This window comes from Lissotriton helveticus, chromosome 9, assembly GCF_964261635.1.
Source record: "Lissotriton helveticus chromosome 9, aLisHel1.1, whole genome shotgun sequence".
Lineage (NCBI taxonomy): Eukaryota > Metazoa > Chordata > Amphibia > Caudata > Salamandridae > Lissotriton > Lissotriton helveticus.
The window spans coordinates 732,982,015-733,009,119 of NC_136070.1; the positions used below are offsets into that span (position 1 = coordinate 732,982,015).

At 43.1% G+C, this 27,105-nt stretch overlaps 1 protein-coding gene across 1 annotated transcript in view; it reads left to right on the top strand.

Annotated features, from left to right (window-relative positions):
• Window positions 1-27,105, top strand: part of LOC144782948 (solute carrier family 22 member 6-like) — a 92,571-nt gene that overhangs the window by 32,185 nt on the left and 33,281 nt on the right. The window contains exons 4-5 of the mRNA XM_078662176.1: window positions 7,117-7,285; window positions 9,381-9,504. Coding sequence (XP_078518302.1) covers window positions 7,117-7,285; window positions 9,381-9,504 — 293 coding nt within the window. The remainder of the gene's footprint in view (window positions 1-7,116; window positions 7,286-9,380; window positions 9,505-27,105) is intronic.

Consider the following 27,105-nt stretch of genomic DNA (forward strand, 5'->3'; position numbering starts at 1 on the left):
TCTATTTTTTTTACCTGACATTTCATTGGTTATATACCTGAATATATATAAAGGAAGAGAAGAAAACACAGCCATTTTGACTACTACTTCTTGCTGTACATTTCAATAGTATTTTCACTAATTCCTTCAACTTCTTTCTAAAGGTAAGTTTTTATTTTTAAAACTGAAGTATATTGTGCACTATAAGTTAATATGGTAAACTTTTTCTGATAGATATATACTATCCCTCTGTAGTAGTTATAGATTTAGAGAGACTTCTCTGTTATAGTTATGAATGGAGTTAGGCTTCTCTTGTATAATTATGAATTTACTTACGTTAAATCACATACACTTTTTTATATTCCTACTTCCACTCTGATACTATACACTGCCCAAAGATAAATTCACTGATAAAAAATGCCTATCTAAAATTATTCCCAACATTGCCCTATCTCTACTAATATATATTTTTTTAACCCAAATTTCAGGCAAAATGGAAGGCGAAAACCAAGTTTCTTTTGAAATGGACCTGCAAGAGAGCAGCCAAGAATTGATTGATACAATTGATCAAATTGACATTGAATTTTTCGATGAAACTTGGGACAATGAACTACTGCAATGTGTACAAGCAGTAGATAACCTCCTTGCAAATGAGGACATTTTACACCCTCAGAGACTACAATGTATATTCCATGATAATTATGAAATTTCTGACAATGAAATGTTAGAAAGTTTAATAAATTATGAAACACAATCACATTAAAAAAAATGCTTAAAAAAGAAAGAAAATAAAAAATAATCAACAAAAACAACAATCAATTAACATACAGCATTTGAAAAGTCTATCATTCATTTTTCATTGCAGTACGCTGCCCAGAACGCTTCCCGGTTCGCGGACCGGGCGCTTCCCACGCAAAAAAAACAAAAAAATGTTTTTGTTTTTTTTGCCCCGCGGGGCCCTTTTAAAACCTCCACATTAAACCTAGGGGGTCAGGGAGGATCTAGTATGCCCCCTTATGGTCATTTTCGCCTTTGTTTTGGCCTCCTCTTGTCTCTCAATCCTACCGAGAGACAAGATGGCGGCCGCTCCGGACTGTTTAGAATGTTGACAGACACCGGAGAGCCAATCAGCTTAGCTACGCGAAGTTCCGGTACGCTTAAGGTCCGCGGACCGGAGCGCTGCCCGGAGCGCGCTTACAGATATATATCTTTTTTTAAACGTTAATTTCTCAAAATCCACTGGAGCACATATATTGAGACCTAGAAAAGGCACATCGGGCTACCAGTCCCTACAATTTTGCCAAGTTTCATGGAAATCCATTCAGCCGTTCGGGCTAAAAGTGAGGCCAACCGCCCTATGGAAAACTCAATGTTAAAAACACGTTTTGGGACCCCCCTTTTTTCTCGGCCCCCCCTTGACGAAACCCCCCCAAATTTCCAAGGGCTGCTCAGGAACAAAATGTTCAATTTTCCTGAAAATTTCAGCCAATTCCGTCCACAAACGCCAAAGTTATTAGACATAGAATTTTCAAAAATCCCATAGGGAAAAAATCCTAACTATATATACCTACTGGCGACCGCCAGTAGGTAATATATGTATATATATATATATATATATATATATATATATGTACAAACAGAACGCTCCTTCCGATTGCTGGGGCCCCTCGAGAGTTGGCGCACTTGCCGGTGGAGCACGCCGGTAGTCAATTTCACGCACAAAGTTTCCAATAGCGTGCGCTCTCAAAAACGATAGTCCACACCAAAAAGATGCATAAAGGGTGTTTTATTCCTCTCACAACATGTTTCGAAACATGTTATGAGAGGAATAAAACACCCTTTATGCATCTTTTTGGTGTAGACTATCGTTTTTGAGAGCGCACTCTATTGGAAACTTCTTGCGTGATATATATATATATATATAATTATATATATATCCGGATCGGCAACAACGTGAGGTTGAAGGCGGCTACCAGCAGTCAGGGCGGGGTCCAGTGGAGGCGAAAGCAACCAAAAACTTCCGCAATGGATATAGGTCAATTTCTGCTTGGAACGGTTTTGACCACCGAAAATCACGGACGTCGTGCCTATCTTAACCCGAGATGGATAATAAACTACCTCTGTAACACTCGATGAGCTGCGTGGTGGTCCGTGATTTTCTGTGGTCAAAACCGTTCCAAGCAGAAATTGACATATATATATATATATATATTTCAAACGAAAGGTTGCCCAATGTGGAGAGGCCACACCCAAGGAGGTTACCGCACGGCAGTACGTGTGTGATACCCCCTCGTGTGCGGCTTTCCACTTTGGGCAACCTTCTTTTTTGAACATTTAGCGGCCTGCCTGGTCGCGGTAAAGCCCCGCCGCTGCTTCTGGCGGCTCTACACTGCTCGTCAATGAGAGTGGTGACTGGAACGAGGGGGGCCTGAGCTGCCGGTAAATATTGGAACTACGGCGGTACTGTTATCATCTCTACTCACCCACTGGGGTTAACATTTCAAACAACGTTGGTACTGAGGCACCCACTGGGGTTTATGCACCGGGAGTTCGTGGCATGAAACTGCAAGAACCACAATGCCTTGCCACAGCCCACATGGGCGGGACTTCGCATTTTAATAAATTAGGTGTGTTAAATCAAGCCTTGTCTTCTGTCCTACGTTGTGCTGCCAGTGATCAAGGGCGGGATGACGCCCGAAACGCGTTTGGCAAGATTGAGGAAAGGTGTATGACAGGCTGCGTATGACCACCGGCAGTACGTGTGTGATACCCCCTCGTGTGCGGCTTTCCACTTTGGGCAACCTTCTTTTTTGAACATTTAGCGGCCTGCCTGGTCGCGGTAAAGCCCCGCCGCTGCTTCTGGCGGCTCTACACTGCTCGTCAATGAGAGTGGTGACTGGAACGAGGGGGGCCTGAGCTGCCGGTAAATATTGGAACTACGGCGGTACTGTTATCATCTCTACTCACCCACTGGGGTTAACATTTCAAACAACGTTGGTACTGAGGCACCCACTGGGGTTTATGCACCGGGAGTTCGTGGCATGAAACTGCAAGAACCACAATGCCTTGCCACAGCCCACATGGGCGGGACTTCGCATTTTAATAAATTAGGTGTGTTAAATCAAGCCTTGTCTTCTGTCCTACGTTGTGCTGCCAGTGATCAAGGGCGGGATGACGCCCGAAACGCGTTTGGCAAGATTGAGGAAAGGTGTATGACAGGCTGCGTATGACCACCGGCAGTACGTGTGTGATACCCCCTCGTGTGCGGCTTTCCACTTTGGGCAACCTTCTTTTTTGAACATTTAGCGGCCTGCCTGGTCGCGGTAAAGCCCCGCCGCTGCTTCTGGCGGCTCTACACTGCTCGTCAATGAGAGTGGTGACTGGAACGAGGGGGGCCTGAGCTGCCGGTAAATATTGGAACTACGGCGGTACTGTTATCATCTCTACTCACCCACTGGGGTTAACATTTCAAACAACGTTGGTACTGAGGCACCCACTGGGGTTTATGCACCGGGAGTTCGTGGCATGAAACTGCAAGAACCACAATGCCTTGCCACAGCCCACATGGGCGGGACTTCGCATTTTAATAAATTAGGTGTGTTAAATCAAGCCTTGTCTTCTGTCCTACGTTGTGCTGCCAGTGATCAAGGGCGGGATGACGCCCGAAACGCGTTTGGCAAGATTGAGGAAAGGTGTATGACAGGCTGCGTATGACCACCGGCAGTACGTGTGTGATACCCCCTCGTGTGCGGCTTTCCACTTTGGGCAACCTTCTTTTTTGAATATATATATATATATATATATATATGTTTTCTTCCAGCCGCTTACATTCACCAATAAAGCAGAAGACGGCTCCAATTGGTTTGATCCACATTCTTTTAATTATTATTTTTTTGTAATTCTCACAAAAGTACTCAGTGCTGATAGTGTCCGACGCGTTACGGCAAAAAGTCTTCTACTGCGCCATCAAGTTTGAATGTGTAGAGTATCTATTTAAAGGAACACTTCCCTCCTCTTACATAACCCCCACCCAATTAAAATCCTCTTAAACCTCACTACCAATTCACAATCCTGGTGCAGTACCATTTGTTATCAAACCACTTTTCAGAAACGTTAAAGGCTAGTTTATAAATATGGTATGAGTAAAGCACCCATTATAGAAAGTGCAACCTGTTCATGCAGAGAGAAGTGCCAAAAAGGGCTGATGGAGAATACAACATATACATGTAGGAAAACGTGGGGAAAAGACATTACAGTGCAAAACCAGATCTCTTACTCTTTAATGTTAATTTTAATGTTCGTTTTTGTTTATTTCAGATATATACCTTACTTCCTTAAATTGAGGGGCAACCCCAAACTCTACATTCTTTTAAGAACCTTTACCACCCCAACCCTAAACACACCACCACCACCTTTATCCACCCCTACATCCTAAAACCAACCTTATCACCCTATAAAACGACCTATTCCTAAACCCTAAAAACACCCTTACGCCCCATACCCCTACCCACTACTAACCCCTAAAACCACCTTTACCACCCAATACCCCAATCCCAAACCCTAAAAACACCCTTCCCACCTAATACCTCTACCCACCCTAAACCTTAAAACACCCTTACCACCAAATAACCTTACAATACCCTAAACCATAAAACCACCTTTTCCATCATCCACCCCTACTCCCTAAAAAAATCCCTCACCACCCTAAAGTGCTACCCATCACTAAACCCTAAAATCACCTTTTCCCCAATCCCCAACCCTAAATCCTAAAAACATCCTTACCACCCTTTATGCCTAAACCCTAAAAACACCCTTACCACACAAGACTCCTACCCTCCACTGAACCCTAAAAACACCCTTGTCACCCAATACCTCGCTGAACGCCAACATTTATTATTTAAATATATATATATATATATATATATATTATACATATGAATAAATATATGTATATATTCCCACACATACATATATATATATATTTATTTATATGCACACACTTACCTTAAATACACTTACCTTACATTGTAAAGGCATGCGTAGACAAGGTATAGTATAGTCGTGGTAAAGGCTTGTTTTGTAAAGACGTTGCATGGTAATGGATCCTTTGTAATGGCATTGCGTGGTTTTGACCGTGTGGTAAGTGTTTTTCCCCCCTATAAGGAGCTCTTTCTACATCAGCAGTGAGCAAGTAGAGTGGGTGAGCAATTTTATTTGTCTGTATACATATTTGCATGATAAGCCGGTCTGGAACCAGCATAGAGAGAGAGCTGTAGCCATCTTGGGGCAAGCCGCATTTCCTGTTATTAGATGCAAAAAAAAGATTGTGAGTCAATTGTTGAGCTCCCTCATGCATGTGCTAATGCAGTAGCTGCGACTATATACAGACGAAGTGCGGGGCTTCTTAGATGCTTCCATTCTCGATAAAGTAGAGAGTAGATTTTTAGGAACTTTGCTAGCATTGGACCCTTTCACTCCCCTGAATGCTCTCTGGGCTTCAAACCTATTGCTGATATTATTACTCGTGCCCCAGTTTTATATTGTATTTGATTACGAGCATGGCAATATTTGTTTGCGTTTGAAGAGGGAGGTAATTACTTTAAATAGATCATTTAAATTGCCTTGGTGGAACCATGTACAGCATGCTTTAATGTTGCTTGACTTTGATACCATAAATGAAGATCCTTCCAGTATTGGCAGCAATGCAGTTAAGAGAGTGACAGAGATGTTCCCCTTTGAGAATTTTTGAAACAATATTTTTTAAGAGCATTGCAGTGGTGCTATGGGTGGACCACTACCTACTGTTAAAAAATTATTTTGAAACATTTTCTTTTCTTTTTAAATGCATAACATTTTCCTTTAAGGAAAACGGGATGCATTTTTAGAAAAATTATTTATTTAAAAAGAAATCACAGACAGGGTAGTCTGTTGACCCTAGCAGGCCACCATCCCTGTGATGGCAGCAAATCCTAGTGAGTCATACATTTCGACTTACCTCATCAGTATTCATGCGGTAGGTCTATTTTCGACCCACTACGAATCGCTGTTTAGTGAATAGGGGCTGGATAATCCCTGTGTCCGTTAGTAATAGCAATTATAAAATAGTGATTCACAAAAATCGCTATTTGGTAATCAATATTACTATTGTTTTTACATCTAGCCCTAAGGGGCTTAAACCACCTGCTGCAGAGATCATTGTACATCTAGCAAGTCTTGGAGTATGATACTGATTAGCAACCAGTAGTTGCTTGTACTAAAACGTAAACCAGTCCACCTGTGACTGAATTAACGTGAGAGATTTTAGAAAGATCTATAAAAGGTCCTGAACTAATTCCATGAATAGTTTGCAGAAGTCTGAGATTGGGAGCAGATATTCTTAAAGACATCGAAGGCACTAGGAGTAAGGGTATGAATGAGAGATCAATGAATGATCCTGGGCCGTAGGAAACGAAGATACAATTAGTTAGAAGAAAAACAGTGCAGTTTGCATCTTTGCAGATAATATCACCAGCCTCTGTTATGCCAACCGAGCTGCGGGAGAGTCAGTAATATTTAAGTCACACTGTATTACCTTGCCTCCAAGAGGGCATTAAGTGTGGATATGTCGCAGATCAGTCCTAAAACCAACAGGAAGAAAGAACAAACTGTGATATGAGACGAGATTTGTGCAATGTGGTGGTCCCTCACACCAGTTATTTATTCGGCTGAGCCGCCTGGTTTAGGCCTTTAAGATACAAAATGATTTTATGGTTTATTCATTCAATACATTTTCCTATTTAAGGGCACATAATGCTGCTTTACCAGAGTTGCGACAGCAGATTTAGGACTCAAACTGCTTCACAGACAGTTCCCCCGAACACAGCAGGATTTGTAGAATCTCTAGTCGACCTAAATTGATAGGAGTTTTTGCTGAACCATTTCTCTCAGGGCGAATCATAAAGCATTTTCCATCCTCACCTTATGATAGAAAACGAACTGAGTTCGAGATAAATCAATAGAGAGTGGTGAATTACAAGTCCTTTTCGTCATGCCAATTCCTTACTATCTCTCTGTTTGTGTGATCAATATTGGGATTCATTCTGCATATTTACCTTCGTTCTCATGGTATTGCCTGACTGCATGTTGTTTTTCTTCAAGGTCTGGAATGGGTTCCAACGAATTTCCGGGCCATCGTGGTGTCAGTTCAGGGCTACTGCAGCACTGGGGGTCAGGTGGTCCTGGCAGGCTTGGCATACTGGCTCAGAGACTGGCGCTGGCTGCAGCTTGCAATCTCTCTTCCCTTTTTCATCTTCTTCCTATATTCATGGTGAGCTACGTGCCTTTAGTTTATAGATCTGTCTCTGATACCTGTACCATTTCTTGCCTATTGACACCCTTGTGGCTGCTTTCCTTGCATCCCCAGTCTGCCTTTCATCATCATTTAACAGTGTCCACTACTTTGATATTCTGAAACTTAGTTAAAGTCAAGATGGCAGGCAACGTAGGCTGTTCCGTTCCCTTACTGAGGGGCATCACCTTGTTTTCTAGTGCCCGCCTTCAGATAATACCCCTAATGAGTACCTCCAGTGCTGGCGGCCCACGCTCCCCCAGGGAGAATATCTCAAATCAAATCTTCTTGCTTAAAGAATCTTTCAGATGTCTCTCTTCCACTCTGTGGATCGGTGTACAGCACGGGTTAATCAGAAGCATCCTCTGCTGCTCATGCATACATGTGGAGAAGACCTTCCTCTGCCTTTAATCCCTCAAGGAGCAAAATTCCAGCTGCTCATGTCCATCCAAGCTGTTAATTCTCGCTCACTGGGAGTATCCTAAACTGACAGTGATCCACTGCGCATGTCCGCCTAGGGAAAACAGACGGATGTGACGCATATTGAGAACATCCCCAGCTACCCAGATGGCCATAGGGAAGCATGTTTAGCTACCTGTGCTCACCTGATATCAAATCATCAGCTGGGCATTTGCGGCCAGAGAGAGCATCTCCATCTGCCCTGTGCCTCTTTTAGAGTGCATCCTTGGCTGCCCATGCTGCTCCCTTAGACAGGGCAGCCTTGGCTGTCACACAACTCCGGAGAGAGAACGTGTTTAGCTGTCCATACTCAGGAAGAACAGATTCATCAGCTCAGGCCCACCTGTGGGAAACACACAGAACTCGCTGGGTCCATACCTAGGGCAGCTCTTAGACTGCTGATGCTCCCTAATTGACACCATCCTTAGAGGACCCTGTACACTTAACGAGATCAACTTCCGATGCCTATAATCAGCCATGGAGGCCACTCTTAGCCCCCAATGTTCACTTTAATCTGTACTGATGATACCTTTCTTCACGCATGACTCGGAAGCAGTGTCGTTTTTAATATTTTTCCTGATGTAATTCAGGATGGCTGCTAGCTGTGCTATTAACAGCAATGAGGTGTAATACTGGCAGATCCAAGCAGGTCCTACATACAATATGCCTATAGATTTTTTTTATATGTCCCTGTTGGTTCACGCTGTTTTTATAACAAACACCTGGTGGGGAGTCTTCTGACAAGGCACCTCCTCATTCCAGCTTTCATGGCCGTACAGAGTCTACAGAAAATGTATTTCCAAGGGTCATTCATGGTTCAGGCCCACTCATAAATGTTCCACATGGTTATTTTAGTAGTTCAGGTCAGGTCAAAATCACTTTATTCGATTAATTAAAATCACAAAAGTACACAATAAACCATGATGATAAAAACGTTAAAATACTAAAAATAAGCCCAGCAATTTTACATATTAAAAAATATTTACAGTAAATATTTAGTAGTTCATATTTAGGTATTTATTGCTGTCCTTGCCTGTTGATTGCCGTCTGAGACTATAGTTCTGTGACATGGGCTGTATACATTTTCACTCTTGCTCCCTTACTAATATTATGATGACTACCTTATAGGGGTGAAACTTTATGGATGATATTACCAATGAGAAAATTTTTCGACAGAGCACATTCACGTACCATTAATTTGAAGATTTTGTTAGTTAAGAAAAAGATATCACTTGGATAACTTCCTTGATGTACATTAATGTTATATCAAAACATTTTGCTTCCTGTTGACTTGATCCGCACCGTTTTACAAGTATAGTATCTGCTATTTCATAGCAGCAGGATGCATCAACCAGCAGGCTACTGTATTCCATTTTTTTCTGAGCACATCTTTTGAGGTTCAGTGGTCGAAATACATCCTGTAGGACTGAACACCCTGCCTTCCCTGCTTCATAAGTGGAGCGATCCTGATCATGTTGTTTTATTTGTCTATGCATAAGTTCACTTAATGACCCATACATTAGAATGTGTAGAATCAGGCTAAACACAATAATAAACACACCAAGGAAAGTCCTGACATTTTTCTGTAACTGTTCTTTCACCATTCCTTTGGCAGGTGGTTGCCAGAATCAGCTCGTTGGCTGATAGTGAACAATAAAACTGAGACCGCCCTGAAGAACCTGCAAAGAGTTGCTCGAATTAACGGGAAGAAGGAGGCAGGTGATCAGATCTCCTTGGAGGTGAGTTGATATCCCTCCATTTTTAGTAGAGGTTGGGGGAAGATGGAGTTGTTTCATTTACCAATATGCCAATGACACCCAGTTCTATCTTTGAGTGTCATCATTAAGTGACATTTACTTTCTGGGGAACTGTCTTAGAACTATCCGAAAAGGACCTAATCTTTTCCTAAGATATGGATTCTCCAAGATTCATTTGCTCTTCATTTCATCTCCTCGAGTCTCATATCTGGTTGATGCTTGGCTTTCCTTTCTGTCTTCACTGAAAGTGTCCACAGTGGAATCTCTGGGTTTTATTAAACACAGCTATGCTTAATTTTCAAGCTCACATTAATAAACCTGCGTCTTTCTGCTCTTTTTATGGCATCTTTGTGGAAGAATCAGACTTGTGCTTGCTACCTCTGACTTCCTTTGTGGTTCAATCTTCAGGAAGCTCCAGAACGGATGGCGGTAACATGCTGCTTTTGAGGGGGTCCTCCTTTACCACTGCTCCTACTAAAGACTGTTCCTCACTCCAAAGCTGGCTTGACAGATGTTTCTTTCCATTTTGATTGCATTACTCCTTCTGTCTCTAGTACTCTGCTTAATCTCACACCTTTGCATTTCTCTCAAATTTAACTGTATTACTTTCAACACACTTGTCTTGTTTCACACTAAGAATCAGTCCTCAAAAGTCAAGAATTCGGGTTGGTTCAGAAATGTCCATAGTTTGTAAATCCATTATTTAGAGATGCCAAGATTCTAAAGCTCTAGCCTGATTTTATCTCTGCAAACTCTCATGTTTGGAATGCTCTGGCACTGAGGGTTTTATTAATCTTCCTCTCATATTCTTCCATAAAGAAATATACTTTTAGCCCTCAACACATATTGCATTAGGAGACAGGATGGCTGTGTGGGTTAGCAGAGGACTTGTGTTTCCATTTCAAGTGTTTGCTGTTTTCATTCTTATGTATGTTAGTGGAAGAGCAAGTTCCAGAGTTGCCTGGTGAGAATCAACTAAGCAGAGCATCCAATTGTAATGCTTCCAAGTTGCAAGTGGTGATGAGGTTGCCAGAGGAGGGGACTCTTGTGGGCTAGTAATGCTTGATGTTGTCCATGAGGAAGGTGAAGATTATTGTTAATAACATGAAACTTATATATCTGGTGATGGAGGGCAGAGTGCCTTTACAAATGTGTGGACATGGGCCTTATAGCCTTTGTAGGATGTTTACCACTGTAGGCCAACAGGCAGAGATTATCCATGAATAAGGCTATTGCCTATTTTATGCCTTTGGCCAGTCAGAATACAGTTAAGAATAGGTATTGAATGATGTTGGACTGTCTTAAGAGTTATGCTTGCCAAGAGATGGCCCTTTTGAGAGCTTCCCTGTATTTGGAAAGTAGGTCATTTTTCTGACTTTTTTATTGAGATATGGTCAGGGATTACCATTTAACACTGGAAATGACAATAGAAAATTTCAGGTTGTTTGGGACTGGCTGGTGGAGAAGGATCTGTGGATAATGTAAGTAAACAGGCAGTGGGACTGCCCTGAGTCTGCCTGGGTTTTGAAAGCTAGTGATGCATCAGTAGAAGGCTCGGATCGTTCGTTTTTTCATGACTGGAGAGTAGCAGGACCAGTAAGTAGGGGAATGCTCAGATAAAGAAACTTGCTTGGAGAAGAGATGGATATGCAAGTTTTTTTTTTTTTTTTTTGAAGACCTTTATTGACATTTGTTATTCGTACACAGCCACGAGCCTACAACCCTGGGGCCGGCCGCAAAGTAGAAGACAGAACATATCGACGATTTATACATAAATTTCTCAGTGCAATAACGTTAGATCCGGCATTGCAATGCATAACTTGAGGTCTTACAGTTTTATGAATTTGTAGATGGTCAACAGTGAACAGAAAACAAACAAATTAAAAACATAAAATATGAGACCTTTACAAGCTCACTGTCGTAACAGTGTAATGAGTGCGAATCATGGTATTTTGCGAGGCATACGGGGCTGGAAGGTGCTCAATTCCTATATAGTAGTTTGTGTACATGAGTCATTCCTCTTCACCTGCATCTAGTGTGAGCACATAGTCAGTGAGATAGCACCAGAAGTCCTTGGGCCTAGATTTTGCAGGTAGTTCTTCCTCGTAAGTTTGCAGCTTGTCCCTACAGCTGGACATATCCCGTAACCATCCTGATGTTTTGGGCACCTGCTTGCTGTGCCAGCACTTAGCAATCAGTCTCTTGGCTAACAACAGTGATATCACACAAAATTTACGTCGGGTAGCTTTGAGTTGTGGTACAAGACCAAGTAGGCAAGTGCGTACTGGGCATTCCAACTCTACCCCTACCATAACGGACAGTGCAGTTATCACTTCCGTCCAGTAATCATGGATCTTAGGACAGGACCATGCCAAGTGTACAAACCCTGCGCCCTCCTCGTTACACCTTTTACATCTGTCGTTATCCTGTAGGCCAAATTTGCACATACGTGCAGGTGTGTAGTATGCCTGATGCACAAACTTGTAATGGATAATTCTCAGATTGCCGTTAGGGGTAAGTATTTGCGTTAAAGCACAAGTTTGCTGCCACTCCTTTTCAGACAGCGGTTCCACCAGTACAGTGTCCCATCTAGCTTTGGCTTTGTCAGTGGTGTATGTTATTTCAGCTTGTGCTGCAGTGTACAATTTAGATACCAGGTATGATAGGTCCTGGGTTGTAATGATCAGCTGTAGCGTGTCCAGGCTACTAGGTACGGTAGGGAATGTTGGATAGTGTACCTGCACTGGAGTGGAGTAGTGTGGCTCACTGGTTAGATGCAGCAGACTCAGGAGCAGAAGTCGGCCCGGGACCAGGGTTCAATTCCCGACGCGGCAGGGTCGTGGACTTGGGTCAGCGGACTCGATAATTCTCGCTTCGGTGCTTACTCTAATCAGGGGTTCCACTCGGCAACTCTGGGCATTAGCTTGCCTAATCTCCACAACGGCCCCATCAATTCCGGGGATGCCTGGCTCCACCTTGGGGACTCCCAGCAGAGACCATCCCACAGGGAAAGCCAGGACGGGTTCCCCAGAGTTATACAGCGCCAGGAAACATACGGACGGGTAGCAGTGCGCTTTACAAGCTCAAATACATTTACATTTACATTTACATTGCCCGTTTCAGTCTGTAGTGTGTGAATTTAAACATAGGTGTTTTATTGTGGATGTATGTTAGGTCCTCCGTGTTGACAAACGTGCCCTCATGAAATAGGTCACCCATTCGTACAATGCCCACCTGCTGCAAGAGGGACATGCCCACTTTTTCACCCGTGACCGACAGTGCCTGGTGGTAATGTAGAGGCATTGCAGGCGCATATAATGGAGTCTTATGTGCCAGTTGGCTCAATTTCCTCCAGGCTTTAATGGTGGTGTCAACTGTGTTGATATCTTGAGCATGTAGTGGCTGCCGTACATGGGATAGGATCGCCGTTAGCGGTATTGGCAACGCATCCCCCTCCTCGATAGCAGTGTGTGTGAGGTACGGTATTTCGTGGTACCAGTATGCAGCGTATTGTGCCTGAGCGCATAAATAATATAGTAGAAAGTCCGGCACCCCGAAACCTCCCCGAATATATGGAAGTGTTAGTGTTTGGAAGTCCACACGTGCTTGTTTGCCTGCCCATATAAGTTTTAGTACAAGCGATTTTATGTGGCGGAACACCTCTCCAGGAGGCGTGATAGGGATGTTGTTGAAAAGATATAGCAGCTTAGGCAATATGTTCATTTTCACGATCGCTATACGATCCGCTAAGGATAGTGGCAGTTGTACCCAACGTTGTATCTTGTCTTCCAATTTGGATATTGCTGGTCCATAGTTGGACCTGATAACCACCTCGGGGTCTCGATGGTACATCACACCCAGATACCTTATAGGTTCCGATTGCCACTCCAATGGATATTCAGTGTCCTGAGGAGTTGTCGTATCTGTTAGAGGGATAATGGAGGACTTGGGCCAGTTTATGGCCAGACCTGAGAGCCCTCCAAATTTGATATATTCACGTAATATTTGGTTTAAATGTGTGTTGGGATCGCGGACGTATAACAGCATATCATCTGCGTACAGAGAGATATGTAATGGTCCGGATGGGAACTGCAGCGCTGACGACTTGTAATTCTGTCGGATTAGACAGGCTAGGGGCTCAAGTGCTAAGGCAAATAATAAAGGTGAAAGCGGACACCCCTGCCTAGTACCACACTGGATGTTAAATAAGTCTGATACGTAACCGTTGATGCGAACTCGGGCGCACGGGTTAGTGTATATTAGTGATACCCACTGGACGAAGCGCTTGGGAAAACCCATTCTCTGTAAAATAGCAATCAAATATCTCCACTCAATAGAATCAAAAGCCTTGGCGGCATCTAGCATCACCGCCACTGCTTTTGTGGATGGTTGAAGATAATGCGATAGAGCAAACAATGATCTAGTATTATGTGAAGTGGAACGCGTAGGGATAAACCCTGCTTGATCCGGGAGGACCAAATTTGTCATCATTGGTTTCAGTCGTATTGCCAATAATTTCGCCAATATTTTGGAGTCCGTATTTATAAGTGAAAGCGGTCTGTAAGAGTCGCATATTTCTGGATCTTTGGTAGGTTTGAGTAGAGCGATTATTACTGCTTCACGTAGTGTAGGGGGTAATTCCGACCTGTCAAAAGCTGCACCGTACATTTCCACCATATGGGGGGCAAGGATATCTACATATCGTTTATAAAATTCATTAGTGTATCCGTCGGGACCTGGCGCTTTCCCATTAGGGAGAGTCCCGATTACCTCAGTTACTTCCTCTACCGTGATGGGTGACGCTAAGTCCGAGTCCTGTTGCTGCTCCTCACGTGCTTTCGTTTTAGACTGCTGTATCACCTTTTTTACAAATTCCTGTGCAGCCTTCGGCGTGGATAATAGCACTGGCTTACCTTCCCAGGAGACCCGCAATCTGGCTGGGTATAGCATGGAGTAGCTAATGTTAAGGTCTCTGAGTTTGGCTTTTGTAGACACAAATTCCTTCCTCGCTTGTTGTACAGCAACAGTGTGGTCCGGATAAAATTCGAAGGTGTTCCCTTGATGAGTAATCGTACCTTTCTCGCGGGCCAGTCGCAGTATAGTGTCCCTGTCGCGATAGTTTAGAATCCTGACCACTATCGGCCGCGGTGTAGCTCCCGGTCGCGGGCGTGGTGCTAGGGATCTGTGTGCACGCTCCACGATGAACACCGGAGAGAGTGCGTCCTCGCCGAATATATCCTTGCACAGCTGCTCTACATAAAACTCCATGCGGCCTGTGTTGGTCGATTCCGGCAGTCCTGTGATGCGTACATTATTGCGTCTGGAACGCGCTTCCAATTCTTCCTCCTTCGCCTTTATCACCTCCAAAATGCGTTCCATACCAGTGCATTTAGAGGAGGTAGCACGGGATTCATCCTCCACCGTGGATAACCTGTTTTCGGCCGTGTCCAAACGTTCACCATGCTTGTCAAGTTTCGCAGACATGCCATCCATCCTGCACGTCAAATTATCCAGTTTGCCATTAATGTCCTGCAGGTTCGCCTGTATGGCCAGCAGTATTTTCTCCACGTTGGTATTAGTCGCTAGGTCAGCTGGCATGTCACCGTCCGCCATCTGGTCCGTGGATTTAGGTACTTTCTTACTTTCAAATGAAATTTTCTGCTGTTGTTTATCAGGCTTTCCCATCTTCTCCTGGAGCGGGCGCCTCGTCTGTGTAGCCTGGAGCGATGATCTGGTCACTCTGTTTGATGTCGCCGTTTTGACTGCGGGGTGGCGCGTGATCGAATGCCCGGGTGAGGACCCCTGTGTCTCCGGCCCTTGTGCCCCCCTGTGACGTGATATAGGTAGCTGGTGGGTGTGGAGAGGACTATGGTGTGTAAGTTCACCATGAGCGCGGTCGGTTGTAGGTTGCAAACAGTCTCGACAAGCACACGATGTTATGCGCAGACTTGAGCCCAAAGCCGAGCTTGACAAGCACCGAGATCTTGCACACCGGTGTTTCAGGGGACACTGCATGCACGTACGATCATAGGGAGGTTCCACACATCTCAGCTGGCACTGGGGTGTAGTACTCCTATGGGTCCTGTGACTGTTCTGAACGTTAGTCGGCGCACTCTGTGTTAATTTGACACGTTATTTGTGCCCTTTTGCTTGTGCTCCGACCAGCCGATACGTGGCCTCCCTCAAGTGCAGACGTCCAAACCTCTTTCCGCCCCAGCTTAGCAGCTCTGCATGTGGAGTACAGTGTCCCGCCCATGACCTTCTGCGGTGCAGACATCGCTATTATGCCACCATCGTATCTTGAAAGCCCTAGCCGTGTGCCGATCTGGACGCGCGGAGGGGTCGTAGATCGCATTGATCCCTGCGGCAGCAAGTTACAGCGCTCAGTGCCCCATGTTAGTTCATCACGCAGTCATCCGTCAGCACAGCGCCGCGGAGGCCCCCGATCCCATCGCTCGTACCTGCAGCTGCGTTAGGCGTACCGCAGTGCACGCATCAGGCGTCCTCAGCAAATCTTCCCATGCGGTCTGCAGAATGTCCCGTGCAGTGGCGGCCAAAACTACCTTCATGCGCAATTGTTACGCTGGTTTCCTCCAACTCTCCGTTAGTGCGCCGCCATCTTGATCTCGCCACTGCTCGGTCCTATGGTGGTCGCGCGACGTGGGGGTGAGTTCGTCACTGGCGCCAGTGAAGTCTGCGCTGCTGTCTGTTCACAGATCACAGCCCGCCGTTTATTTTCTCCCACTCTCCACGCTCCGACGCACTCACCAATGTGTCAGTCTTCTGTCCGGGGCAGCTCCGGAGCTGGCCGCCATCTTGACTGTAGCCGCCGTCCGGTGAGTGCCGTTTTCCGCTGTGAATCGCTGCTGTTTCACAGTGCCCTGCCTTGTCGAGCCTACATGTTGTGCTCAGGATGGTCCCACACCCGTTTGCGGTGTCTACAGATGGGTTTGTGGGCTTCAGGCAGGAAAAAACCTACATTGTCGTGGTCGTCCGGCGGAGCTGCGGTATTATCCAGCCATCCCGCTGTGCGCCCCCTAGTGCCTCCCATGGATATGCAAGTTGTATTAGCAGACTGCTTAGTTTTTGAGCGAGTAGAAGGCAAATCTTGTTCATGGGGTCCTTTGAGCCATTTGAAGAATATAGAGCTGATGATGATCCAGGCCCTAATCGCCCCTGTCAGGGAACTTCGACTTATGGTCGCAGGATATTATGCATGCTTCCAGGACTCATCTCCTTCTGAACTTGCAAAACAACCTCCCAAACCTTTGCCTCCACCTCATCCAAGGCCTTACACAAGACTACCCACTGTTTAAAGGAATGCACTTGTGAGAAATTGGGTTGTTGGTTGAGGGGAGGGGGGCCTACTCAAGCAACAGCCACAATCATTGTCATAGTAAACCACAAAAGGTCATTAAATTATACTGTATTTAATCCTCTGGTACCTTGGGTCAAAATCAGTCAGGTTTAGCTTATAGGCAATGTGTAAAATATTTATGTAGCACACAAACAGAAATGTGAGAACACAATATTGAAAAAAAACTCACACCAATTAAAAAACGGAGTAAAATTTAATAAATGATTTGACACCAAAACAACAAAAATTCAATCAGTAGAACCAGAGGAAACATTTTTAAACGTGTTAGTGAAAAATAGTACATAAAAGAACAGTGTGCTAACCACAGACATCTAATCAAGAAAAACCAGGGCAAAGTCGAAAGTTATGGCTGACCACAATGGAGGGTGGTTCTGATACAAAAAGTGGTTTGGGCCCGGTCTCTACTTACCTTCTGACTTAGAAGAATTTTTGAGGAAAAATGTCTGAGATTGTAAAGGTCAGCAGAGCAAGGCAACCAGTGGTGTCCAAGTAGGAGACGCCACTGCCGGGGATCTGCAGGACAAAATCTTGGTGAAGATTTGATGATCGGAATTAGTCCTTTTTTTTGGAAGTTGAAAATCTCCAACGGGACAAAGCTGCAGACTGTAGCCAACAAGGGCTTCACAAGGTTGGATACTCTTTCTGCTGAAAGCCGCTGAACATGATTTGCTGCTGCTCAGAACAATGTAGCGGGAGCTACTGCTAAGTCAGGCCAACAGGAGATGCACCGTGGGCAGATCAGTGAGCAGGTAGGTCCCGGTTTCCTCTCAGTTAGAGCACTTTTTTGGCTGAACATTTTTTTAAGTCCTAAGTTCTGGATTTAGGCTATGTGGGCACCTTTAGCACCACTTCCGAGGGCCCAGGACTCACTCAGGCTGGGTCCATGTGTGGGTTCACGATGGTTGCTGCCTTTTCTCTCTCTGAGGCTCGGATCAGGAGGCCAGCCAAATAGTCATTGGAGTCACTCTAGTAGTCCTGGGTTTGAGCAGAAAAGTGGGTCTCAAGCAGCAGGGCAGACCTCCGAGGGCATAGGAAAGGCTTCAGGCAGCAGGGCAGTCCTCTTAGAGTCCTCCGCAGGTCCAGAAGTAAAGTGAAGAGTGGGTCTGAGGGTCCTAACTGTATACCTGGTGCCAGACTTGAAGTGGAAGTAACTTCCCGAGTCCCCCCCCCTCTGGAATTTCCTGCCTCCCTGCCATGGTCCCACGATGCCTGGAGTCACAAAGGCTACTGTGAATGTCTTTGTGAGCTGAGGCAGGGTCTGTAAAGGGCAAGTGGGTCTGCGCACAGCTCCACCCCTCCCTTCTTGTCCGGAAGGCTTGTCTTGCCAACAGAGAAACAAGGGGGTTTGTAGTGTTACAATAGTTACCAAATTTACACTTCATTGAAGATGGTGCCCACAAGTATCAGCAAAAAACATGAAACAATAGTGTTTTTATATCAAAATATTGATCAATTATTTATTTAAAAACATAATGCAAACAGTTTATCATAAGTCACAACATGTACAAAATTACAAATTTATTTTAGGTTTTTACAAACGCAAAAAAACATTCATCATTTTAAAAACAATTATTAAAACATCATACTGTCAATTATGCAATCGTTTTGAGTTAAAAATTACTGGGACATAGGAACGAAAAAGTGTCGACGCAGCGTTTCGGTGCCTCTTTGTTTTGCACCTTCTTCAAGGACTCGTTCACGAATCAGTTATTCTACTCTGAAAACATACAGTGATACATAATGTTAGGCCCATGTTTTCATACATTTGCACATAGATATTTAATAACATTTCTAAACTCAGCTGATATTTGGTAACTATGAACATCAATACAAGTGCCCTGCCGTTTCTTCGCATTCAATTTGTTAACAAAGTGCCAAGGATGCAATCCGTCCCTTGTGTTATGGGGGGTCTAATTGTTATTATTTAGACACCTAGTGTTCTAGTCCTTACAGGTTTTCATTTACAGGGAGGATATACCGCCTTGGATGGGTTCTTTGATTTTTTCAATTATCAAACTCAACCCTTTAACTTACCCAGGTGCGAACATCCTGGTGATCTTTCTTATATTTCAGATTGAACACGTTTCTTCTTGTGCTCGCTGTCTTTCCTTATCACTTATTTCTAAGGAAAATTGTATCGTAGGACATAATCGATAACTGTACTTGAGTTTCACTTTAACTGTTGTTTTTGCAGTGCAAAAACAACAGTTAAAGTGAAACTCAAGTACAGTTATCGATTATGTCCTACGATACAATTTTCCTTAGAAATAAGTGATAAGGAAAGACAGCGAGCACAAGAAGAAACGTGTTCAATCTGAAATATAAGAAAGATCACCAGGATGTTCGCACCTGGGTAAGTTAAAGGGTTGAGTTTGATAATTGAAAAAATCAAAGAACCCATCCAAGGCGATATATCCTCCCTGTAAATGAAAACCTGTAAGGACTAGAACACTAGGTGTCTAAATAATAACAATTAGACCCCCCATAACACAAGGGACGGATTGCATCCTTGGCACTTTGTTAACAAATTGAATGCGAAGAAACGGCAGGGCACTTGTATTGATGTTCATAGTTACCAAATATCAGCTGAGTTTAGAAATGTTATTAAATATCTATGTGCAAATGTATGAAAACATGGGCCTAACATTATGTATCACTGTATGTTTTCAGAGTAGAATAACTGATTCGTGAACGAGTCCTTGAAGAAGGTGCAAAACAAAGAGGCACCGAAACGCTGCGTCGACACTTTTTCGTTCCTATGTCCCAGTAATTTTTAACTCAAAACGATTGCATAATTGACAGTATGATGTTTTAATAATTGTTTTTAAAATGATGAATGTTTTTTTGCGTTTGTAAAAACCTAAAATAAATTTGTAATTTTGTACATGTTGTGACTTATGATAAACTGTTTGCATTATGTTTTTAAATAAATAATTGATCAATATTTTGATATAAAAACACTATTGTTTCATGTTTTTTGCTGATACTTGTGGGCACCATCTTCAATGAAGTGTAAATTTGGTAACTATTGTAACACTACAAACCCCCTTGCTTCTCTGGGGAATACCCCATTACTTGATATATAGTGAATCCAGGAGAAGGAACTCTGAATTTTTGCTATTGTTGACCCAATCCTTTTCCTGATAGAAAGGGTAGCTCCCATACAACCTATTTTGTCTTGCCAACACCCCGTCCCCCGAATGTGTGACTGTCCGGGGGGGAATACACAAAGGCCAACTACACCTAGTCATGTGACCCAGGAACCAGGCTGCAGGCACCAAATTGGAGGACAAGAAATGCCCTATCTTATGCCTCACTAAGTGGCCTCAGAAATAGGGACTCTTACATGATTAACCAGAAAAGGTCACCTGGCTAGCAAAAGGGTAAAGACTGCGACTGTGAAGCCTCTTGATTTTATTGTGCTATTTGATGATGATGATTGTGCCCCAAATAGATTTTTTCTGTTGTATCTTTTGGCTCAAATAAAGTAGTTATAGATGATTGAAGCAGTGACATAAAACTAGCTCAATTACTAAATGTTTGTGGTGAGAAAAAGCAATGGTTACCATTTAGCCACTTGTAATTCTCAAACTAGTAATGGAAAATTGTGAATTTTCTTATTTTAAAAAGGGGTTGATATAGTTCCGCACCTTCCAAAAGCTTGTAGATCTACGCTAAATAACTATAGTGATGCGAACAGGTATTCCCTCTTAGAGAAGGACATTATCTCACCTGAGGAGCTGGCGAGCAATGCAAAGCTCACTGTAATTTCCTCTGCAAAGCAGGAAGTAGAAGGGTTTCACTTGTAAAGCAGGAATTCATTTCTTAGCAGCCATGATGACAATTTGTTTCAGTGGCAGTGGTTGCCAGGGGCCCTAAATGATTATAAGGATTATAGGGTAGCCCCATGTAGTTAATATATTAGACAATCAAACTGATATCTTGTCTTGGAACTTTGAGGGCTGCTCCAAAAGTGTTGAGAAGGTTTTAAATCTTGGCCTACTAAACATACAGATAAAATGTATACAAGAGACCCGGGGAATTAGCAATATAATTTGAGTTGTTGACCTTAATGCAGCTATCTCAAATCATGCGATAACACTTTTTACTGATGATGAAAGAGAGGAAGCAATGAATATTCCAAGGGTCTCCTGCCTATTTGGATCGAGAGTAAGTAAGAGAAGGTCGCTACTGCTGGAATCATGTAGGGAGTTAGATGCCATCATTGTGAATTGTAGAATGGAGACTGATGTTCCGGCTCGTCTGACCCATAGAACATCCAATGGTTCCACGATAATTGATTACATCATAAGCTCTTACCCTGCTTTTTTCCTTATAAAGACTGTGGCAGTAATTGATAATAAGTGGAGTGAACATGGAATTCTATCTTTTACCATTATGGGTAAATCTGAGGCTATCTCCCAATGGCAGATTGGGGATGAGGAGCATAAAAGGATATGGAAACATTTTTAAGGGCTAACTCAACTCTCTCAGAGAAGGCCCGCATTGAACCCAAGATGCGGGAGAAGATTCTCAATAAGGGTTTCACTCTTAATACATTGATAAATAAACTGCGAAGACACCAACTTATTTTCCATTCCTAGGAGCGTAACACAATCATAATCCATCTTAAAAGGAGAAGAATGAGATGGTTAATAAAACAAAAGAGGAAAGATTCTGATAGGACATGGGTAGAAATGACAGAAGCTGTAAAACAAAAAAATTGTAGGTCCTTCTGGAGTATCACTGGGTAATGCAGTAACAGCACATGTAAGCCCAAAATTAACAACATCTTGAGTGTAGATTGGAGTAAATATATGTCAGCCTTGTGCACCTCAAATAGTTCTGGGGCCTTTTAAGGGATCAGAACCTGTCAAAATCCAGTCCTAGACCTGAGGTCTAAGTAATCCCTCCCTGTACATCTAAGCTACAAATCTATAGCACTGTTTGATCACAGTTTGGGTGTGGATATGTTGACCACATATACTGTCCATTTACTTAGTAATAAGCAAATATAGATTAAGGTTTTGATCAACGGTATCCCGCCCTTGTCTGAATCCGTATTGTATATCAGACAGAATATTTTGTTCACTTGTCTAAACAGTAAGATGATCCAATAGTACCCAACCTATGATTTTTACCTCATAATCCACCAATGAAATAGGTCGGTAGCATGCTGTGTTTGCTCTGCTTTCCTTTTTAAAAACCGGCACAATAAGAGAGTGGTGCAATGAAAGTGGCTCACAGTAGTGAACAGCAGCATTTAGGTGCTGAGTCAACAGGGGTGCCCACAGGTCAACTAGCCATTTACCGGAGGGAAGGATTAAAATAGTTTTTTTCACCTCCTCCCACCAAAAAGTAAACCTCAGATCCTCCTGGATACAGTGTATGGTGGATTCCGTACCCTCAATTGCATACATAGCCCCAAAATGGTCAGTCCAAGCCTGGGCCATGATGGTTAGGGCCCGATTAGACAGCTGCTTAGAACTAAACAAAAGGTGGTTCAATACCGTCCAAAAGGCTGCACTGTCCCAAGTTTTGCCAGCCACTAAAAAGTTCTCCCAAACCTCCTTTTTTTAAGTACCTCTTTCATTTATTACTGGCCAAGCTATACACAGCCCTAGCCTTCCTTACCTCTTCCTGATTACAGGTTTTTTTGTGCAGTATCTCCAACAAAACATTATGTGCCCTGGAACACCTCTTGTCAAACAATTTTCAACGAGGTGGAGAAGACACCTCCCTGTCCTGGTGAGGGCAGTTTAATAGTTTTGTAGATATTAGAGAATACTTCCAAAATACTAGCATCAAGGGATTCCACATTAAATAAATTAAACATTAAATAAATTAAAAAAATCAGAATGACAGGTAGCAACCAGATTAGAGATAAAACCGGCGGGGGTAATTCTGCCCCATCTTACCATATGACCCAGATCCATTGTTGTAACAGGTTTCTCGAATAGGCGCCCAACATTCACGAACGACTCGACCCACTGAAAAGTGGTAACCAAAGGATTATGACCACTATGTATATATCACTCAACCTTGAAATTTACAAGGAAAAAAATAAGCATGCAGAGTAAAAAATTTAGTCAATTATGGAGCTAGCACTCCTCCCTTTGAGCGTGGGCTTCCTCTTTTCAAGACTAGGCTCCCTATTAGTAAGCAGATTAACATAATTATAATAAGTGATCAAATTGTTTAGCATATCCTCCTGCTGTATATGTTTAAGATAGGCCTGATTGGTGAGTAACAATAAGTTATCCCCATTAAAATGACAGCAGATGCAGGGGAACAAATTAAAATCCCCCAACAACATAATCATCATAAAATTCGGCAAACAAAAAAAAATCATCAATCCTATGCAACCTTGGAAAAATCAAATGAACACCTAGGATAATAGGCGAGTTTGAGGGAACCATCTCCGCTTTACAATTCAGACTTAATTTTATGAACATAGCTTACAGTAACAGCAAACGTAACATACCCATCCAAATGTAAACTCCCCGTGCATCCCAGGTCTCTTGAAATAAAATTCTATCATAGGTGCAGAGCATCTTAATCCACACCTTTTTCAGATGTTTTGCCATGGACCTCAGCCAGAGTGAACTAACAATGCCACCTCTGTGACCAGAGTTCACCCCCCCCCCTCCCCATCACAGGGTCCTGATCTTGGGAGGCTGAAAGAAAAAGCCTAATGGGAGTACTGAAATTCTACCAGAACAGTGCAATTCCAAAGTTTATGAAGAATATAGCCTACCCTCACAGTGTTGCAAAAGTTAACAGCTATGTGGTCGCCTATGCTTATTTTGCAAGAGTTCCCTATCCAACCTACTCTCCGAGCCATTATAATCTCTTTGAATGAGGGTTGATCAAAATTAACCTTGCTAGTCAATTATTGTGAAACTTTTCTTCGGAAACTGCTGAAACCTTCACATTTTCTTATACTTAAGCGGGTTAACATTAGTCTTTACTAAAACATAGGGAGTGGATGCTGGAGGCAACTAAATAACTACATCACATGGCTTGTTCCCTGGGGTTTCCTCAGAAAAATGAAGGGTTCTATCACTGGGCATCCCGAATCTACGTTCCCTGAGTTAATCTGAGGAAAATGTCTGCTAATACCGTCGTTAGGTTGGGCAATCTGGGAGAATAATCGGATAATATGGGTTAGTATGGTGTCAAGCTGCATCATCTGCGTTGTTGCTGATGCTTCCTGGCCCCATGTTGGTCTGTAATGGACGGGATGGATGGTGCCTACTGGGCTGGTCCTGAGAGGAGGTTTTAGAGACACTATGAGTAATACAGGACAGTGGAGATGATTTACTCAAAGAATTCTCCATATGCATATGAATAAACCCTGCAGTGTCTCCCAATTTCCTCCACGTTGGCAATTTGAATACTAAGAGCATCGAAGACTGTCAATATTTTCACTTCCAGTTTAAGGAAAAATTCTTGATGATTACAATAGTCTGTATGGGGTTCCAGGTCTAGGGCTGGATTCCCATTTTTCACATCCTTTTTAGATTTAATCCCAAGCTTGGGCTTGCTAGTCAACACAATATATTTATTTTTCACCCTAGCGCCCTCCCTGCCGGTTCTGTCCAAGTAAGGGGTTCTTGTGCGCTCAGGATCCGTGATATGGTTAACCGGCACAAGCTCAATAATGTTGCTGTGCGACGAGTCGCTTAGATAAGAAGAACCTCCCCATGACATCTTAAAATTAAATGAAGAGAGAGAGCGATCTTTGCCAGTCCCAAAAATGTATTTGCGGATTAATAAATGCTTGCCTGTTTATTTAACATTGTTTTCTGAATTTTTGTGTTCAGCAACTAAACAGCAGTTTGTGCTGCTGTTCACCAGGGGGGCACCCATAAAGGTCAAGAGGGCTGCAAGTGACCCCTGGGCCGTACTTGGAGTATCACTTACTTAAACTAAGACCTTTTGCCTTTTTCATATATTTACAGGGGTCACCAACCAGAGGTGGTTGGGATAATACCTCTCCACTTGGGGGCAAAAGTCATAGCACAGTGTCCATTCATACTGAGTCACCACAATTCCCCACGTTATCTTTAAAACCGATCATCAACATAAGTTCATCAAGACTGAGTTTCCAGTCCACTTTTTGTTTCTGATGATTTAGTAAACAACAAAACAAACCGGGGGTCTAAAGGCCAATACTATGGCAGGCTATCTACAACTTCACAGAGATAAAGTGGTACGTAAGTCACAAATAAGCCAAAAAATATAAAGAACTCACAACAGGAGAAAAACGCTACAGTGATATGTGGTAAGATCCAAACTCGTATATCTGGATAGCCATCAACTTCTCGTTGTGATCAGTATTATCATTTGGTCATCCAGCTAAAGAAGTGGTGTATCTCTTGATCATAGAGATCACCATTCCTATGGTAATGGCCTGGATCACGCCCACATTCACTTTGGTAAACACAATGAGCAACTAAGTAGTTGACCACCGAGAAGATTAAGTGCAGGGCAAAACACAAAAATATGTGGTGGGTTAAAATAGGGTGATGTGGCACAAAATAGAGAACATTTTATTAAGGTATAGACTCAGGATAGTCTTGAGGCAACGACTGAGCACAGTCCAGGTAAGTTGAGGTCCACTCCTCGGTCAAGCTGGATGCCATCTGCATTCCTTGATGCGGTGGATTAGTATATAACAGGTTGTATTCATTCCAACCTTTTTTGCGTCATTTTATGCATGACTAATAGCAAGAATTTTGTTTTATTTTTTTGAGTTGCACTATATGTTCACTGGGTACGATATGCCAATAGGTAATATTGAGCCCTCCCCATTTGGTAGGCCTTACTGGATCATACCCCGTTTCATTTGCACATCTGCTAGTTCATCACAGGGTCACCTAAATTTATTGACCCCGTTCCTTTCCTCAAGAGGTTGTTCTGGGAGAGGTGAGATAAGAAATGGTGCACCCCGTGTCCCATACCCTGTTGCGAGCTGGAGAACTTCCTCATGTTCACTGGGTAGGAGTATCACGTGCTTATGCAGTAGCAATACTTGAGAGCAGAGGCCCTGAAGAAAGCCTAGGGATTACCTGCCCGACTGGCTAAAACATGTTGCCCCTTTTTGGCAGCTATTTGTTTAAACTGCCCTATGCACTGTTCTGTTTTTAATTAGGGGATGTGTCTATACATTAATAAAATGTTCTCTATTTTGTGCCACATCACCCTATTTTAACCCACCACATATGTTTGTGTTGTGCACTGCACTTTATCTTCTCGGTGGTCAACTACTTAGTTGCTCATTGTGTTTTACAAAGTGAATGTGGGCGTGATTCAACCCATTACCATAGGAATGGTGATCTCTATGATCAAGAGATACACCACTTCTTTAGCTGGATGACCAAATGATAATACTGATCACGACAAGAAGTTGATGGCTATCCAGATATATGAGTTTGGATCTTACCACATATCACTGTAGCGTTTTTCTCCTGTTGTGAGTTCTTTATATTTTTTGGCTTATTTGTGACTTAGGTACCACTTTTTTTCTGTGAAGTTGTACATAGCCTGCCATAGTATTGGCCTTTAGACCCCCGGTTTGTTTTGTCGTTTATAAGTCAGTATTTTGGGATGTGAACCTGGGCCGGTCTTTAAAATTTCCCTATGACCCTTCCTCTCCCGGTATTGTGTAGTAGTCTGATGATTTAGTGGCATAAAACGAGTATTTTGATCGTGTGTATATTATACATAAATGACATTACCCCACCACACCATTTTTAGCTTTCCATATATTGAAAAAAATGTAACTGCATCTTTACTTCCCCTTACTCTGCCGTTAAATGTGCTTGATCTCTTTGATATCCCGCCTCTTTAAGTAGCAGTTGGATTTTTGAAACCGTTTGAGAAGTGATATTTATGGGCAGCACCCATACGTTTTAAAATTGGTCCAGCATTACTTGCACAGACAGAGCCATAGTGAGAGCTTTGTTTTCCTGCTGAGCAGTCTATTTACTCCTTAAAGATACAGCATGAAAGCGATCAGTATAACATTACATGCGAATTCTAACTATAAAGTTGCAGGGGAAACGGGTTTAAACTCCCTGCTAATGGCTGCTGTATGTGTCAGCCACATATGAATCATCCTACATTCTTCAGACATAGGTTGAGTACTACAGTCAATCATCATGTATGACATTCTGGTAATGAGTCAGCTCAAATCCATT